The 18,902-nt window shown below is 40.2% G+C and overlaps 1 protein-coding gene across 4 annotated transcripts in view; it reads left to right on the top strand.

Moving 5' to 3' along the window:
- Positions 1 to 18,902, top strand: part of LOC310677064 (uncharacterized protein) — a 546,359-nt gene that overhangs the window by 27,918 nt on the left and 499,539 nt on the right. For all 4 annotated transcript variants that reach the window (XM_083439368.1, XM_083439366.1, XM_083439369.1 and 1 more), the window contains exon 2: positions 5,134 to 5,230. In XM_083439368.1, the coding sequence (XP_083295494.1) occupies positions 5,160 to 5,230 (71 nt within the window). In that variant the 5' untranslated portion in view covers positions 5,134 to 5,159. The remainder of the gene's footprint in view (positions 1 to 5,133; positions 5,231 to 18,902) is intronic.

The following is an 18,902-nucleotide window of genomic DNA, read 5'->3' as shown; positions in this document are numbered from 1 at the left end:
CCGCTAACCCAGAAATATTACCTCGGGTTAAGAACTTTGCTTCAGGATGAGAACAGAAATCGTGCAGTGGCGGTGCAGCGGCAGCAGGAGTACCCATGAGCTAAAGTAGTGCTTCAGGTTAAGAACAGTTTCACGTTAAGAACAGACCTCCAGAACGAATTAAGTTCTTAACCCGAGGTACCACTGTATGTGACTTATGGGGCCAATGTACCTTTCTGCAGCTTTGCTATAGCTGTTCACTGAAACCCTTTCTCTTAGGGGTCTGTGCTGTGCCTGCTGTGTCATTTCACTCCACCTGGCCGTGTAAAGCTTTTATGTTTGGCCTAGTTCCTTACACTAAACAACTCACCATACAGGCAAGGACTGAGCTATTCTCAAAGTGCCCAGCTCCTCAGTCCAGCTTACCAGTTGCTTGCTTGACAGGCTTCCTGTCTGACCATGTGGCTCGTAGGTACCTGCTTACCTGTAGATCATAATCAATGCTGACTGTGGCTGTTAGCAGTTCAGTTAAATGCACTGCAAAATTTAAGAGAGAAAGAGAGAGATCCGTGAGGTGTGGGGTGTACAGAGACCCGGCCTTTGAGAATTAACATATTCATAACTGACTTTGTAGGCACAGAGCTATCATTCTGTTTGTGTGCAACTTCTTTTGTCAGGAGAGCCATCAGTGAAAAACACTTCATTTTCTAATTTCCCCCACCCTTTCCCCCGCATCATTAACACCACGGCATGCCAGGAGAGCTCTGTGTCACAAAACATAAGTTGGAGGGGATACTGAAGTAGCCTTCTGTTTAAGTTTCAAGTTCATTGGCTTTTTTCCAAGTCCTTGTGAATTTCATTTGTGTTCAGATATGAGATCTGTTCACGACATTTCCCTCTCCCTCCCTTCTGCCATCAGTGTTAATTGCTGGGTGTCTGCGATGCGGTGAGGAACTGATACTGTATAAGTGCTCCTATTGCTAACACTACTCTTTTAAAATAAGATTTCCCCCCCTCACTGAGATAAAAAATTAAAAACATTTGTATAGAGTTGTGAAAGTGAAGATGCCCAGGGCATGCTCATGAAGGGGCTATCAGGCTGAGAGAACACCATGGTTCTATTTTTCTTTTCTGGGGTAACTTTTGCTTTTTTAGTGTTAAAGATGGCTGGCTGCTTTGCTTTGACAAATGTATTAAATAACTAAATAAAACAAAGAGTTCACTATAACAACATTGGTCTTTTTAGATGCTGAGAATAAGCTTTCTTGTTCCAGTAAATGACAAATGGTTATCATTTTTCAATAAACAAGTTCCAGTTTTGTCTCTCCTGTTTTCTGATATCTAATCTCAAGAATCCTCGTTGTGGTTAAGATATTAATTTGCTGTGGGGACAATCCTATGGCAAGAAGCACCGGGATGGGCAGCTTAGGATGCAGGAGATCTCTGGTTGAGTGGGCGCTAAGTCCTCAGCCCAGGCTCAGCCCAAGATATGTCAGTGTAACTTGCTCATTCTGGCTCAGCAGAGGCTCAGATGGCTGAACCAAGGCAACTTTAGTTCCCCAACAGGGCAATCCAGGGGTGGGACCAGATTGGGGGGGGGGGGAACCTTAAACTAAGCCTGTTCAGCTTGATCACATGACCAAGCAATCTAGCGTAGAACACTATTTAAAAGGCTTATTTCCCTTCTCTCAGGCTTAGGCCAGTGTGGTGTAGTGGTTAAGAGCAGTAGTCTCGTAATCTGGTGAACTGGGTTCGCGTCTCCGCTCCTCCACATGCAGCTGCTGGGTGACCTTGGGCCAGTCACACTTCTTTGAAGTCTCTCAGCCCCACTCACCTCACAGAGTGTTTGTTGTGGGGGAGGAAGGGAAAGGAGAATGTTAGCCGCTTTGAGACTTCTTCAGGTAGTGATAAAGCGGGGTATCAAATCCAAACTCCTCCTCCTCTTCTTCTATAATAGCTCTTCCTTTATGCCAACTTGTTGTGCATTATGTCTATTATTAGGAATAAAAAAGAATCTTAGTGTATATTCCACTTCTTTGGTTGATTGTTTTGCTGAAGTCCACTTTTCTTGATGATTGCATGGGACCAATTTATAGTCATACCTGGGTTCTCAAACGTAATCTGTTCTGGAAGTCCGTTCAACTTCTGAAACGTTCAGAAACCAAGGCACGGCTTCCAATTGGCTGCAGGAGCTTTCTGCACTCAAGCAGAAGCCCCGTCGGACATTTGGCTTCATAAAAACATTCAGAAACTGGAACACTTCTGGGTTTTTGGCGTTCGGGAGCCAAAATGTACGAGTACCAAGGAGTTTGAGAACTAAGGTACAACTGTATATGGTAGAATGTTCCTACTACTTTTTACATTCCCAACACAAAAGTGCCAGTTATTTAACTATGCTATTAGGAATACTTCTGAAAAGCATCCTTTTGAAACATTTTATCACTATTGTGTGCGTATGAGAGGATGAGTTCAGAGTTCAGTCTTCCTGTTGCAAACATGTTCTGTGTACTTCTATAAGCCAATCATTTTTATAGATGATTTTAGATGCATTCCTTTAAAATGCTGTAATTCATTGTAGAGTTTTGTGCATAGGTATCCTATAGGGACATTTCCTTCTGCATAATTGTGCCCTAGTCTGTGGCCCAGACTGGTATAGTGAATGTTAGATTTTTAATATTATGCCAGCTGGGAATGTTATGCATGAGAAAATGCGGAATCTACCTAATGAATAGAGTTTACCTAATGTGTGCCTTTTGCTAAGAAAGAGTTAAGTGAAGCATTTATACCATATAAACTTTGCTCTTTTGCATTAAAATGTTTTTATTCATGTTGAAGATTTCTCTTTCACCCATGGCTATTGTTTGTCAGTAACAGCTAGCTTTTGTGAAGTTAATAAATGTGCATAATAAGGACATAAAGGTATGGGGAAGTAATACTGTAATCCTTTTGTTTGGATAATCAGTCTAATGTATGCAAATTAAACCTTATTAGTACTAGGGTTTTGTGTCTGCTTATCAAAATGTGCCATTTTCATGAAAATTGGAAGTCCATTATATAAAGTTATTATTAACAATCATTTAGGAATTATATACGGTATGCAAATTAAAGTTGATTACAACTAATTAAGGGCTTTCTTTGTTATTTGACCTTGTCTGCTTTTTATGTAAATATGTTTCTTTTGGTCTGGCATATTTTTAGACTCAGAAAAGTATATTAAGACAAGTTATATTATGTATTTTAATATTTTTTTGTGTATGGCATCAAAAGCCCCTTGCCATTGTCTAGGCACCTTGTTCTTCACCAGCTTGTACAGACAGATGAGAGTCTGATGCACTTAGCTGGAGGTCTGGGGACTTTGCTTCAAGACTGTATACTGTCAGTGAGAGGGGACAATCACAGCTCCAAGGACCTTCAGCTGAAATTGATCTATAATCCACCATGAAACATAAACAGTTTTCATGCCAGAATACCCTTTTGTTCCACACTTTATTGAACAGAGTAAGGCTATGAGATACCGATCGCCAGATAAAACTAAGCAATAAATGATCATTCACCCTATTTGCAAGGTGCATTGCAGAATGTAATAGTTCAATGCCTATCTTGTTGAAACCATTCATCTAAGAACAGATGCTTGTTAACTTTTAAAACATAGCACACCCGGTAACAACAAATCACCTTTAGCAAGGGCTGTTAGAAGTATCAAAATCAGAATGCGAAAGTGTAATTGGAGTTGTGCCAGGCTGAGGGAGGGGCTCAATATATATAATAAATTTATTTTACCTACCATACCCTGCATGTTTCTACGTATTGCAGAGGTGGTGAATTAACTGACATGTTAGCCAGTTAACCTAGCATGAAGGGCATGCAATAGCTGCCATATTGCCGGCACATCAAAGATAGGTAATCAATATCTTAATGATTCCCATTGTCTTGAAATCTCAGTGAAAAAACCAAAACAAAAAAAGCCTCAAACCAAAAAAACCAACCAACAGAGAAGTCTGCAGACATCAATGAGGGAAGGCATGGAGCATATCACTTATTCTACTTATGTTGCATTGTATTTTGACTGTACATTTTTAAATCGTATTTTGAATTGTTGTAACCCTTCCCGAGACCTTAGGATGAAGGGCAGGTAATATTTTAAAATACACCTACTCCTACTAATTTTGTCTTAATGGCTGCATTTACATGCAACACTAATTACTTGTTTATATGTCCTCCAAAACTCGCACCCTCTCCTTTCTCCTGCACACCTGTGAAAAGATAGGAAGCTCATACTTGTATTTGACTAACTGTGGTTTAGTGTGCCATCTGAATCCTAAACTGCGGTTAATTTGAACTCTGCTTAGTGAACAGAAGCCAGCTTCATAACCTATGGTTTGAAGTTGACTTGTTTCCACCACCATTGCACCAACCAGGCCTTTGGTTGATTTGATTGACATCCTATGCCCTTTTAAAATGTGGGGTTTTTTTGCGGGGTGGTGGTGGGAGGGAGGGAGGGAGAGAGAGGTGTGTGTGGGGGAGAGGAATATTAATCACTTATTGTGCAAGTTTGGATAACACTGCAAGCAGTAATTAATCTAAGATGGAAGTGAAAGCTTTCAAACTCCTCCTTAAGGGCAGACCAGGTTTAGGATGAAGTATACAAGCTTGTGGTGTGACTCGACTTGTTCTTATACAAAACTATGGTTTAACATTACATCCAACCTGGAATGTGATACAGTTGCTGTGATATTCTGCTTCAGAAGTACAGAGGTGAGCAAACTGAAGCAAGACATGGGCCCTGCCCATAGGTTAATGTGACTAAGAGTGGGTTTCAATGTCTTTGTATGTCCCTTTGGCTGTGTAAATATTATCATTTACTCTGTATCCAGTGCATCACTGCCACTGCTTCTGAAGCCATGTGCACACAACAATAGCCACAATCCAATCCTGTAGCTTCTTAAAAAACACTACTGTTAGATGTGTTTCCCCTCAAAACAGTTTCCATTCGAACTGAAAATGTAAGGTACATTAACTTCACAGTTGAACTGAGGTGTGTACATTTGAGACAGCTGTTGCGTGTGCACAACATTTCCTATATATTTATTTTCTGTTAACCTGACACAAGTTGCCAAAGTGCTTCTGGCCTTTGTTCTCCTTTCTTGTTCCCAGAACCAGCAACTCCTGTTACTTGCAGAATGACTGGGATCTTCCACGTGATCCTCAGAGAGCGAGAGAGGCTCAAAGACAACAAGACAACAAGAATTAGGTAGGCTGAGCCCATTTAGCCCCCTACCCTATTTCATCCCTGGATTGCCCACATGTGCACTAGACACAGTACACTATAACCAATGAGAGCTGGAAAGGTATGACAATGTAGCTGTGGATGTCTGGAAACATTATACTGATAATGATTGTTCCCATAGCACCTTTTGTAGTAGTACCATTTTTATCTCATAACCAAAACCAACAGTTGAAAAAAAGAGTAATTTTCCCCAACAGCCTACAAAAATATTAATGTATATGGATTAAAGGAATGTAGTCAGAAGCATGTAAGGTAAGGGTTCAGTGAAGCTAGTGGAATATAAAGTATGAATGTCAGATGGCTTTCTGTAGGAAAGGTATTCCAGAAATAATCTTATACTGGGGGTAGCCAATGTGGTACCCTCCAGATATTGTTGAACTCCCTTCAAACCCTGCCAGCGTGACCAAATATCAAGCATATTGCAGTTGTGGAAGGAACCCCATGGGGCAACTATAGCAGCAAAACCAGATGCCTCCATCTGCCCCAGTTGCAATGAATCAGGCATAGGCAAACTTGGCCCTCCAGATGTTTTTGGCCTACAACTCCCATCATCCCTAGCCAACAGGACCAGTGGTCAGGGATGACGGGAGTTGTAGTCCCAAAACATCTGGAGGGCCGAGTTTGCCTATGCCTGCAATAAAACATGTCTCTTCCATATTGCTCTGTATGCCCCCAGAAGGCATTGTAACTCTCCAATGGTTTGACCTTGCTCCTGATGGCGCACACTTTCATTGTTTCTCGAGACAGATGGATGCCAACAAAAGTCCAGCAACGTCTGGAGGGCACCATACTGGTGAAACCTTCCTTATAAACACTTACCTGGGTACAATAGCCATGGAAACTGTAGATAGATTTGATGAGTTAGAAATGGTCTATTTAAGAGAATTGTGTCAAGCAGGTCATTGTGACATTTGTACAGAAGAGCAGAGTTTATGAAGAGGCACCTGAAAGTCATTGTAATTGCTTAAGAACAGTTGCTCATTTGCATTACAAAACAGCATGGACAGCAGAAGTATTACAAGTGAAGGCTAAAAATAAAATAAAATAAAATAAAATTCCAAACTCCTGAACTCTTTTAATTCAATCAGAATTTAATATGCAATTAAAACTAATTATCTCATAATGAATGTAGAGACACATGATTATTGCATCATTTCCATAAGAGACTTGCATATTAACTTGTATAATTTTTTGGTTTCACAATGGAGGTGGAGGGTTAGATGATTTTGTCTCCCAAATGCCTGCATTTTCTTCATGACCTTGTTTGTGGTGGTGATTGTACTGCTGGGAAGGCATCTCAAATGAATTTAGGCAGCTGCAGTATTAAAAGTAGATTTCTTTGAACAGAAATACACTTTAAATGTTGCTTTTCTCCATCGGCTTCAATAAGCAAAATCAGAACTTTGTGATGGATAAACCCAGCTGCTCGAAAGTGTAAAGAGAAGGAAGTGATTTGAAGAACAACCCACAGATAAGCAGATGCAAAAAATAAATAAATACTGTACCTCCTTGGTAGCATTGAGAAGAACATTGAGATAATATGGAAAAACATGAAAGAAGGTAATACAGATATCAGAATAGCCTCCCACAATCCTTGTGTGGGTAGCCTCTTAGTACTTCTAATGAGAACAGAGATGTTTTGGAATGCAAAGCAGGAAACATTGCTATCTGAATTTATTGCTGCGTCTCATTTAAGATCCTTTCATTTCCTATTGGCAAGGCTTCATTTTAGGAAACCTGATTAAAACTAAATAGTCAAAACTCCCCTTGTGCATCATTCCACTCTTTTGTGTATAACAGATTGCGTGTTGCCCTATGATCTAGGACCATTCTGTGTTAACCACCCTCCCCCATCTGTATAAAACTTTTATCTTAATAATACTCCCATTCACTTGCATCTTTGTCTATCAGAATGGTTTGGATGGTCACTTTTTGGATATTTGAAGCCAATACTATACATGTGTTTCCATCTGTAAACCATAAGGAACTACAGTGGTACCTCAGGTTAAGTACTTAATTCCTTCCAGAGGTCCGTTCTTAACCTGAAACTGTTCTTAACCTGAAGCACCACTTTAGCTAATGGGGCCTCCTGCTGCTGCCGCCCGATTTCTGTTCTCATCCTGAAGCAAAGTTCTTAACCTGAGGTACTATTTCTGGGTTAGCGGAGTCTGTAACCTGAAGCGTATGTAACCTGAAGCGTATGTAACCCGAGGTACCACTGTATAAACACGATAAGTAACTTCAGGGAAGACTTTGGGTTTGTGAGATGATCCCTGAAACCCATGTGTTGATTACCTCACTTACTATGCAGAAATATCTAAGGTGGAACAGTTTGGCAGCTGGGAAACTCTTTTTCAATATTTATTAATGGTATAACCTTTTAAAGAGTAATACTTTATTATTTGTGGCTTTAGTATAACTTTAATATGGGCCTCTTCAGGCTTGATGCTTAGTTATGCAGGTCTGCCATGTTTGACAAAGCATATTGTAAACCTAAAGGTAAAGGTACCGCTGACCATTAGGTCCAGTTGTGGACGACTCTGGGGTTGTGGCGCTCATCTCGCTCTATAGGCGGGGGAGCTGGCATCTGTCCGCAGACAGCTTCTGGGTCATGTGGCCAGCATGACTATGCCACTTCTGGCAAACCAGAGCAGTGCACGGAAATGCCGTTTATTGTAAACCTAGACAACACCAAAATAATGATATAGGTCATCCCCTAGAGATATGGTTTTTTCAGACAAAATAATCAAAATGCCGTATTTTTCGCTCTATAAGACGCACCAGACCACAAGACGCACCTAGTTTTTGGAGGAGGAAAACAAGAAAAAAATATATTCTGAATCTCAGAAGCCAGAACAGCAAGAGGGATCACTGCGCAGTGAAAGCAGCAATCCCTCTTGCTGTTCTGGCTTCTGGGATAGCTGCGCAGCCTGCATTCGCTCCATAAGACGCACACACATTTCCCCTTACTTTTTAGGAGGGAAAAAGTGAGTCTTATAGAGCAAAAAATACGGTATTTAATATTGTAATTATGAACAAACAGTTCAAAACAGCCCCAAAACTTGTTGCATATCAGTTGTGATCTGCTCCAGTGATTGACTGAATTGCTATGATGTCATTCTAAGACTGTATACATATGATACCTTTCATTAAAGCACATTTGAAGCAAAGAATTGTGGGCATTGTAATTTGCCCCTCACAGAGGTACAAGGTGTGCCAACTTGAATGAAATATGGAGAGAGGCAGGTAAGCCCTGCCCTGCACCCCCCATTTGAATGGCAATACCCATCAACTTCGATGGGGCAGTGCCCTCAAATATTTTATTGGGGTTAAGGGACCTCAGTTGGCTCCTATGATTCCTAGCAACCTTTAACAAACTACAGAATTCTTTGGGCAGGAGGAGAGGATGTGTTTTGAATTTGCTCTAAAGTTATAGCGTGTACCAAATCCCTAGAATGAAATTTCAGTGACATAATTTCAAGTAACAATGTGGTTGTTATGAGAGAAGTGAAGATTATTGTGAGGAAGGGAGAATTAGAAAGACTGTGTCAGCAGGCAGAAATGTATAGGAGAAGAAAGGGGAGAACTGTACCCTTGTTGATTGTTGCATGTGAATAGTTATGCAAGTGTACAGCTCAACAATTTGTTACAAATGTACACAGGTTGCACACTTGTTGAATGTAATGTGTGCACATACCTTAATGCAGGGCATAGTATGTAGAATGAGAAGCAAGGTCATACTTTTAGCTCCCTCCTCCAAGATTACATTTTTTCTTTCACCAACAGCATATTGCAGCTATGGAGTCTATAGAGGACAGTTTCTGATGGGTACGTCATCTACAATGGGGGAAGGCGAATACAAGCCAATTGCCCTATCTTTCCCTCCCCCTATGAAACGAAAAAGGCAATCCATAAACATGTGTGATGATGCCTCATACACTGTCTTCATAATAGACAAATGAAAGTAGGCAAAGAGCGTATATATTATTCATTTTGATATATAACATTATGGAGTAGCTTTAGAATGTGGAACAAGTTTTGTAATAGGGTGAAAATAGGGCGATAACTGTCACCGTAATGGGTTGATCTCTTTCTGCTTAATTTTCTTTTAAGATTCCATTTTGCAACAGAGGAGAGCAGCTCCGTAGTTTGTGTTTCAGGACAAGTGTTTCTATTTCCCTCCCAATTAGATTGTCAACCTTTGATCTTATGTCTTATCAAGCCCCTTCCCTTTCCGCTATCCTGGAATGTAATAATTGCTCAGCAGTGCTACAAAGTATTTCAGCTTTAAAGAACACCATGATTTATCTAAGTATTTGTTTGCAGGGGAGCACTGGGTCTTCAAGTCTGGGTAGGAGGAATCTTATGTTGGATACCTACCCAGCCTGTCACTGAGGACACATTTATCACAAGCATAAATTTTCATACGATCATTGGAGAAGATGTTTGAATGGAAATAGCATGAAGCCTTATCAGCTAAATAACAATGCATATTAGAACACCCATTACATATCTGTAGGCATTAATTTATGTTGGAAGAACTGGAGCTCCACAGAACAGGCAGACTTACTAAATTGACAGATCACCAAGAGGGTTATGGGCTCTAACAGGAACATGGTTATTAAATAATGTATTAATAGATGGTCTGTAGTTGCTAGGAATGAATGAATGAATCTATCATTTTTGCTTCTCTCGGTTTCTCATTTCTAGTTTAGTTCACCCGATTTCCACATCAGTTTGCAGTGTTAAAAAAAAGTGTGAAAATTCATATGCATTTTTATGGGTGTTTTGCCTAATGTACACATTTTTGCAAGCTGTTTTCTTAATACATTAATTTCATTAATAGCATTTGTGTGTGTGTGTGTGTACTTTCTATTAATAAATACATTTTTCTGTGCATGTCTTTTGGTATCACAAAAACTGGAAAAGTGTGAATTTCAATTGATAGCTACATTTCAGTTTACAGGTTGGTTTGCAAATGCAAATTAGGGAGGTTTGCATGAAAACTGAGAACTGAGCTTGGTTGGGGGTATTTAGCTGATTGCGATGTGGCTTATTTGTGTGAGGGAGGTGGGCTAGGTTGTTGGATCAGGTTAGCCATATTGATTTGTATGTTGTTGGAGAGGATAGGTCATTGTCCTGTTGTACTGCATATGTAATAAAGGGGAACCACTCTGGGGTGAAGGCATCCTCCGTAGCTTGTTCCTGTGCTAGTTTGAATTTGTTGGTTAACTTTTCTAGTAGGGCCATTTCCCATATGTTTTGGTACCTGTGGTCTGTGTTCACTCCTGATAGGTGCTTCCAGTGTCTAGTTATGATATTTCTAGCTGCTGAGAGTAAGTGACATGAGTTCCTTGTAGAGTGTGTGTGTGTGTGTGTGGGTGGTTGTCCCGGAAGATAAAGAAAGGGCGAGTTCTGGATTTACAGCTGTTATTTGTTGTTATAAAATGATAATCAAGTGAAAGTTTCCAAATATCAGGAACCAGAAGTATCTTGAGTTACTAACAATTTAGGGTTGCTATCCTGTACCCATTTACCTGGCATTCAGACTGACTTCGGAGTAGATATGCGTATGACATTAGTATTTGTGAAACATAATCCCCAATTTAAGGTTTGGTTACCTCATGTATAATGTGTCCCAGTCATTATTCAGATACTTAGATGATGTCTGTTAATGTTGCTAAGCCACTCCATGCTCTTCTCCTGTTGTGCAATAAAATTCCAATTTAATTGGATGGCAAATTGATAAAATATTGGTTAAAATTGTATTGTGTCATGCTGCTGCTTGTGTCTGTAGATCTGAATTAAAATTAATTCACAAAATTTGCTTAATAGAAGTGGCTTCATGTGCTTGATGCATTATGGCCTAGATTTGCTCATCCCATTAAATCATTAAACTACTGTTTCTACTTTGAATGATGGCTAAGAACTGAGAACAAGGACCCTCCAAAAGATTCTTGGCATTGTCCCCTCAGAACCCAAGTAGCATTCTGAAGAATGAGACTATCTGGTTAATCAGGCTCGAGAGCTACCTTTTTAACCTGCAGAACATTTTGAAACAAATGTCTGAGATGTCAAGGTCAAGGTGTTTGATGCAAAAATGATACTGGACTAGATTAACAACCACATTTATATTTAAGTATTATTCAGCTTGTAGTCTAGACTGTGGCTGAGATCCAAATAGCCATGAAGATCACCAAAAACATCCTTGACTTTGGGGAGTGGCTTGGTGGATGCCAAAAGGGTTGAAGTCAGGTGGGGCTCTGAAGCCATGCTGAATGTTATGGCTGCTAGCAATTCCTTAGGGCCGAGGTTTTTCCAATCTTTCTGAGTCCACGGCTCCCTTGATCTACTACATTCTTTCTGCAGCACCCCTGTGGGGCTTAGAAAGCTTCTCACCCTTTTTCTGAACAAAGAACAACAAAGAAACAAGGATGCATTTCAAATAAACAGTACAAAAACAATTTTGTAATACCATAACACAGCAATAACATAGCCAAACAATAGCAGATGTAATATAACCCCCCCAAAACCCCACATTCCAATACTTGAACTTAACAAGTTTATTTCAATAGCATGCAGCACCCAATTGCAAAAAGAACAAGTGAGCTTCATGGTCCTAGAAGCCCCTGTCCCATGATGCTGCTCACCGTCCTTCACCTGCAGCAGCTTCTTCCAAGGGCAAAGGGTGGACCATTCCCCATGATAAAAAGCAAACTCTGCCCCAGTAAACATATCTTAAAAGGTAAAACTTATTTTAAAAGGGAGTTATATATGAATTAACTGGATTATAGAGAATTTCTCGTGAAGGATAGGAGGCATTATATAGCTAGAGAATAAAGCTGGCCATCTATGATAAAGTTTATGGGCAGTATTCAACTAAATAATGGCATGAGCAGAATGACCTCCACTTGCACAGCAGCAGGACTCTCCTCCTCTCTCCTCACCCATGCATACAACCCCCCCCAATCTGCTCTAGAGGGATGGGGACCCCCAAAACAGATTTAAGGTGAGTGCGCGGGGAATGGAGAGATGGGCAAGTCTCCGCACATGTGCAACTACTTTGTTGCATACCATCCTAAGTACTAGCAATACTGGACATTGTACTAGCACCTGGACGTTGCCAGACAGCTGCTGAAATGGATGTCTGGAAGAATATGTCATAAAGCCTTAAAGCACAGCCAACATGGTGCCCAGTTGGCTGGGCTGGAGGGCACTAAGAAAAGGTCAAAAGGACACTACATTAGCTGCACATGGATTAAAGAAGGATTGGGTTTGTTTCTGGGCTAAGGATATAAGTCTTGAAGAAAACAGTTTCTTAGTTACAGCGTTGACATCCTCTGTTCTACATTAATCTCTCTTCTATTTATCTAGATGATTTCTGAGTGAAACAATAATCATTTTGTTGCATGTAATGCGCTCCCTAGAATCTCTAAGGCATTTTAGCATGAGCACCAGGCTAAAACGGGTCTTCACAGGTGGTGGCATTTCTTTTAGCTTCACGATGTCGGCATTAAACAGGATTTTCTTTCTCTCAGGTATTTCGAATAATATTCATGAATCATAAATAAAAGGAAGGAAAACAAAATTCCTGTTCGGGTTTATCGTTTCCATTTACATTTAGTATTGAACAACAATAATCAAGTACCATGTGATTTGCAACCCCCTCCACATGTAACAAGCTCATCAGTGTACAATTTTGAGTAAAAGCTAAAAGGATAAAAAAGCTGTAAATATCAGACAAGGGAAAAAGAAAGAGAAAGGAAAAATAAATAACAGGATAATATTTTAATGGACTGCCGATGAATTGGAACAAAACTCCTGCCAGTGCTGGTATACTTCATTCTTAGAATCATCAAGCCACCGTCTCTTTGGTATTGTCAAGATCTGTATATCATATCTTTCATTGCTCTTTATTTGTCTTTGTCTCCCTCCGCTTGACTGGTAACATACAGTAGCCTTGCAATGTATACTTATTTCAAGACTGAATGCAGTGGTTATAAATACCTCTCTTGGACTGAAAGAGGCAAGTTAAAAAAGAAGCAATAAGCTTTAGTGGATGGGATACTAAGCTGCTTCAGAATAAGCGGTTTCTGTCAATGAAGCATCATGAAATAAAAGTGCCAGCCTTTTCACTTCTTATAGCCTGAAAGAAGAAAATCTTTTATCAGAACAGGTCTAAAGTGGTAATGAGTGTCTTTGCCTCTGACAGGTTATTGGAAGCATAACTTGGGTAAAGGATACAGGCTCCAATAAGTTAGATACTGGAGCTGAAGTAGGACTATGGGACATAATTTTTACAGACTGTTTGTACCTTAAAATAAAATAATGTTACATTAACATAGAACAGGATCTGGTTGAAATAAACAAAAGGATCTGCCCAAATCTGATCAGGTAATAATCTGGACAAAACAGATTTTATCCTCTAGATATCCCCTGACTATGTGCAGTATTAATCTAGACCACCTTGAACAATTTGATACCATCAGCCTATTGGGACACCTTACTGCTCACTCCAACACCAGTCCTCTATTGCTTGTTGTCCAAATTCCAATAATCTCCCTAGCTGGTTTTCTGTTTCTGGGGTATTAAAACATTTGTCACTGATTTTAATATTTTTTGTAATGTGCTCCTTGAATTCTCTCCTCCCCCCGCATCCCATATTGATTGTTTGAATTTATTTTCCCAATGTTTATGTTTCTATTTGTTCTCATTTGGACTTCAGTTTCTAAAGAAACCCTTCTTGCCTCAAATATATTCCTTGACTCTGCTCATTAAACCATGCTGGCATCCTCTTAGTCTTAGTTGTGCCTTTTCTGTATACATTTTAGCTAAGTTTATGTTGTTTGTGGTGTTGAAAAAAACCATAGCATTATGGAGACATTTGACCCTCTTGACTTTTCCTTTCATAATAAGCTGTTTTTCATAACAAACTGTTCTTTGTGCCTGCTGAGAAATTGTCCTCTTCTATTTTTTCCTCACCCTTGTCCTAAATCTGACACAGCCCTCACTCTGCTGGATTTAGCAAGTGTAAGAGCTCTGTGTACTGAGGCCTTTGAAGAGAGTAAAGTGAATTGCTTCCCATATGTTCAAGGCAAAATGCTATTCTTTCTACAGTGGAGTATGGGAACCATTGTCCAAACCTGGTCCACCAGCAGGACCAGCCCAAGCCATTTTGCAGCTTGAGGGGAACCAGAAAATGGCTACCCCTGGAAATCCTAGAAATTGTATTTTGCTAAGGGTGCTGGGTTAGATCAGGGACTGTTGAGCTCAAGAACCACCTGTAGCTCTCCAGGCCTCTCTGTCAGGGTTCAGGCTACCCCCTCTCCTGCTTTGCACCTACTTGGAGTGTGTTTTACTGACTGAAATGTGTCTTTGGATGGAGAGGAGGTGCTGGGTGGTGGGACAGCACTCAGCCCTGCTTCCTTGCCACTGCTCCCCATTTTGTTGAATGACCTCTCAGCTTTGCACCATGGCTTACTAGCTGGAGACTGAAACTGCTCTCTTGCAGAGCTTGGCGCATGCACTCAGTACTTGCGTGAGATTCTGTGGGTTAGCAGTTTGATAGAGGTATGGAAAGGAAGGGAAACCATGGTGCCATGAAATGGGGAGGAGAAATGCTATGGTGAAGAAAGGGACAAAATGGAGAAGGAAAATGGGTCTGGGGAAGGAGAGGGAAAGCGTGTGGTGAAGCAAGGGGCCCTTCTAAACCAGGTATTGACAAATATCGTCGGATAAACAGTGCTGAGCAGTGTGTGTATATGAAGGCTGAGGAAGGCAAATCGGTTTTTTGTACGTGAAGGAAAATAAGGTCTAGGTGAGCTTGATAATGTGATGCTGTTTATTTTGGGAAGATGCATAGTGGTCCTTTCGCAAAGAAGGCTGTCAGGCTCTCTGACACTGTGCTAGAGAAGGCCTTATGAGTGCCAAAGTAATTAGATAAGCAGCAGATCAATGAGGCAGAGAACAAAAGCCTTCATCGCTGCTCCACACTCTTCAGTTCTCTCCTGTTTCCTTCTCCCTTTATAATTTTTTCATTCTTCTTTGTCTTTCTCTCTTAGCCACTTGCCTTATTCTGACAACATGATTACTTAATACTTACCTGCCAAATTAACTGACTTATTTTACCAACTGGGTGGATATGCAGTACCTTGACACTTGCTATTTGAGGAGCTAGCAGCTTTTGTTTCGGTCCGTGATGTATAAATAACAATAAAAATACATAGTGATGATTTGCTTTTCCAGAAATCTATATATGTTCTGAGTAACAAAGAGGTGGATATTATTTCTCTTTTGCCTATTTATTACAACAGGTGTGATAAAGGGGGGAAAAGCAGCATTCCAACAGGACATCCCCAGATAACTATTTTCCATTTCTATATCCATGCAGAAGAAAGCTTATAATGCAGTTACAATGACCGGTTACTTTAGCCCAGCAGTGGTGGTGGCCTAACCCCCAAGCCTTTATTTGTTCCCTCAGTATAGCTACCAAATTTGCTGGTGGCAAGGAAATATGTAGCGACAGCTGTTAAACACCCACAGGATCCTGCTTTATCAGGCCATGGGTCCATCTAGCTCAGTAATGTCCACATACTGATAGGTAATGGCTCTCCAGGGCTTCAGGCAGGAGTCTCTTTGAGCCCTACCAGGAGATGCTGGAGATTGACAGAATGCAACCATTCCATGTGTTCCCCAGCAAGAGCATTTGAAGAGACAAGAAGAAAAGGAGCATAGATAGAGCAAAATAAAAACTGTGGATCTTGCATATCTGTCTTTGAAAGTCTCAGATTCCACCTAAAAACAAAGTGGACATTCCAGTATAGAGCTGTTTACTGTTGTCTGAGAGAGTCAGGCAAATATTATTAAAACCATTTACCCTCCATTCCTCCAAAGCAATTCAAGACGGAGTGTTTTCAAGAGTTAGAGGGGATTTAATGGGCTTTACGGAAACCTCTTCTTGAAATCCATTACTTGTAAATTTGGCCTACCAATTAATTCTCTTGGGCTAATAACAATTTGCTTCATATTTGCTGTATTATTGTACCAGTATATCAATGAATTTACTGGTGGAATGATCCTATACAGGTGTTAAAGGGTCCACAAGATGACACAAAGTGGGGGTGGGTTTGCTGGTCTGCCTCCTCTGTTGCCTCCAAGTCACCTGGCCCTGTCATCATTGCAGAGAGCAGCAGAATAGCATCCCACACTGTGGACATTCTCCTCTTACTAGGGCCAGGTGATGGTGACATAACCAAGGGATGGCAGTGAGCTAGCATTCCGCATAACCCCCATTTGCAGTAATACCTGAATTGGGCTCTAGTGATTCTAGGATCAACTGCTGAGCATCATAGTTGACCAGGGATGTGAACTTGATTTTTCCACATCTCAATGCAACCATCTAGCAGCTGCATCACCACACAAAGAAATTAACCTTGAATCTTGGTTGTGTAGAGAACGAAGAGTTTTGGAATGCTTAGCCTCGCATTAACATGCCATTTCTACTGTGTGTTTCCAAGAAAGCCTGAACTTAAAATAGGAAACGTTTAAATATTATTTCTATCTGCCTTGATCAATGTGAGACAGAGAGCAAAATGTAAGGGGATTTCAGGAGATGAGCCCCTGGAAAATATCTGTCTAGGACAGGTTGCTGTCAAGTGATCAATTTAGGCAGAATAGATGGGAACATTGATGATAATGTCCTTTGGGGACTACAGATTTGCAGTAGCACTTAAAACTCCCTTGATGTTTGGCAGTACGTATTACAACTCGACACAAAACACTGAATTCTTTTTATCTAGAAGCATCTCAATTTTGAATCAAGTTCTGGTTATTTAAAATATCAAGATTTTAGTGTGGATACAAGTTTCAGAGTTTAAGGGAAATGAAAGTGTGAGTGTGTGAGAGAAATAATATGATGGGAATAAAGTCTTCAGTTACATTACTCCTTTGCCTCACAATACAGATATAATTAATATATGCACGACTACTTGAAAATTACTTATTTCCACAAATTTGCATGGTGAACATTTGTTAAATGAATACTTGAAATTGCCTTAAATTTTTTTGAAAAGAAAAAGGTATTCGTTTCAGAGTGATTTTGGGATGACTGCTAAAATGTAGTGCATAATATAAACCTTAAATATTATTTTTTATTTTTGTGAACTTTCTTGGTGGAATGCTCATATTAATTGAAGAGGGAGTTGGCAGCAGTTTTTGCCAGTGCAGCTTTCAGCAGCTCCATGAAAATTAACACCAAAGAGCACAGAAGAGGGTTCAGGGGCTATTGGGGGAAAGGGAGAATTTAGAGTTGCCATATTATGAGAAGCAAAAAAGAGAACACACTTGTGTATGGATCCAGGAGATGCTGTGGCTTTAAACAATTCAGAGGCAATCTGGTTGCTTTCCTCCCCACCCCGCTTGCCCAAATGTCCCCTCCCAGCTACCCTGCCTTGCTTGATGCCGCTACTCTTTTGGTGAACTTCAGGTTACCATATGTCATGTCAGAGGACTTAAAACTCACAAAATGCAAGTTTTTAGGTTTTTATTTATCTAGCATTAGTCATCATATTTAAATCACCAAGATGGTGATTTAACATAACATAACATAAAAAGACATGATAAAAGTGCAGTTAAAATTAATGAACAGACCAAGGACTCAGCTATACAGTTGCAAATAAAATGTTTTAAGTGTGTTTTAAGTGCAATATAAAATGTGACACTGGATGGAGATCATGAGCCTTATGGAAAATTCAATGTATTTTTTAAAGCACTTTTTTTTTAAAAAAAGTATTTTTAGATTGGTTTTTATATGTGTCTAGGTTCCACCCAAGTGCCAGCCATGATATGGCAAAATGCAAACTTTGGAAGCATGGAAAAATATAGGTTTCTCTCCATCTGCCTGCAGGATAAAATAGAAGTAGCCTTGTGGATATATCCATTGGAAAGAGGCCACCCTAGAAAAAGCTAGTCAAAGATGATGTTAGCATCTCTACATGGTCCCAATGTACAGGATGGATATGGGGGAGGAGGTGCTCCCTAAGGCACCCCAAATCTAGGCTGTTTAAGGCTTAAACACAGGGCTGGAAAACCTGATCATATTGGACTAACTTCCATCAGTTCCTGCTAGCATGACCAACAATTGGGAATTATGGGAGTTTTAGTAATACAATATTTGGAGGACCACAGATTCTCCAACCCTGATTTAAAGGCTCGAACTAGCACCATTAATTTCACCTGGAAGCAAAGCTGTGTGTGTGTGTGTGTGTGTGTATGGGAGAATGTGAGATATTTTGTCAGCTTACAGGGAGAAATCGAACTGTTTTTAAGGTAGTCTGATACACAGGACTTGACAATGGTTACTAGAGCAGACAAGAAAACAGGTAGGTCTCCAGTTTAAGGAAACAGCATGTTGGAAGATCCTGGAAGATGCTCCTGTCCACACATCTCTGGGATCTCTGAGAACCAGAACTTGAAAGTGAAGATTCTTAGCAGAGCCTTTTTAAACTGCACTTGGGTGCTGCTGCACTTTACCAATAATGACAAATTGTGAAAAATAAAATAAAATTCTGCACCTGTGCAATTCAAATTCTTCTTTAACAAAAGATGAATTTTGCACCCTCCGTATATTATGCATTTT

Source organism: Podarcis tiliguerta (genome assembly GCF_965153285.1).
Source record: "Podarcis tiliguerta genome assembly, chromosome: 4".
In the NCBI taxonomy this organism is placed as follows: Eukaryota; Metazoa; Chordata; class Lepidosauria; order Squamata; family Lacertidae; genus Podarcis; species Podarcis tiliguerta.
Note: the sequence above shows the minus strand (reverse complement) of the source record. Positions and strands in the feature narration are given on the sequence as shown.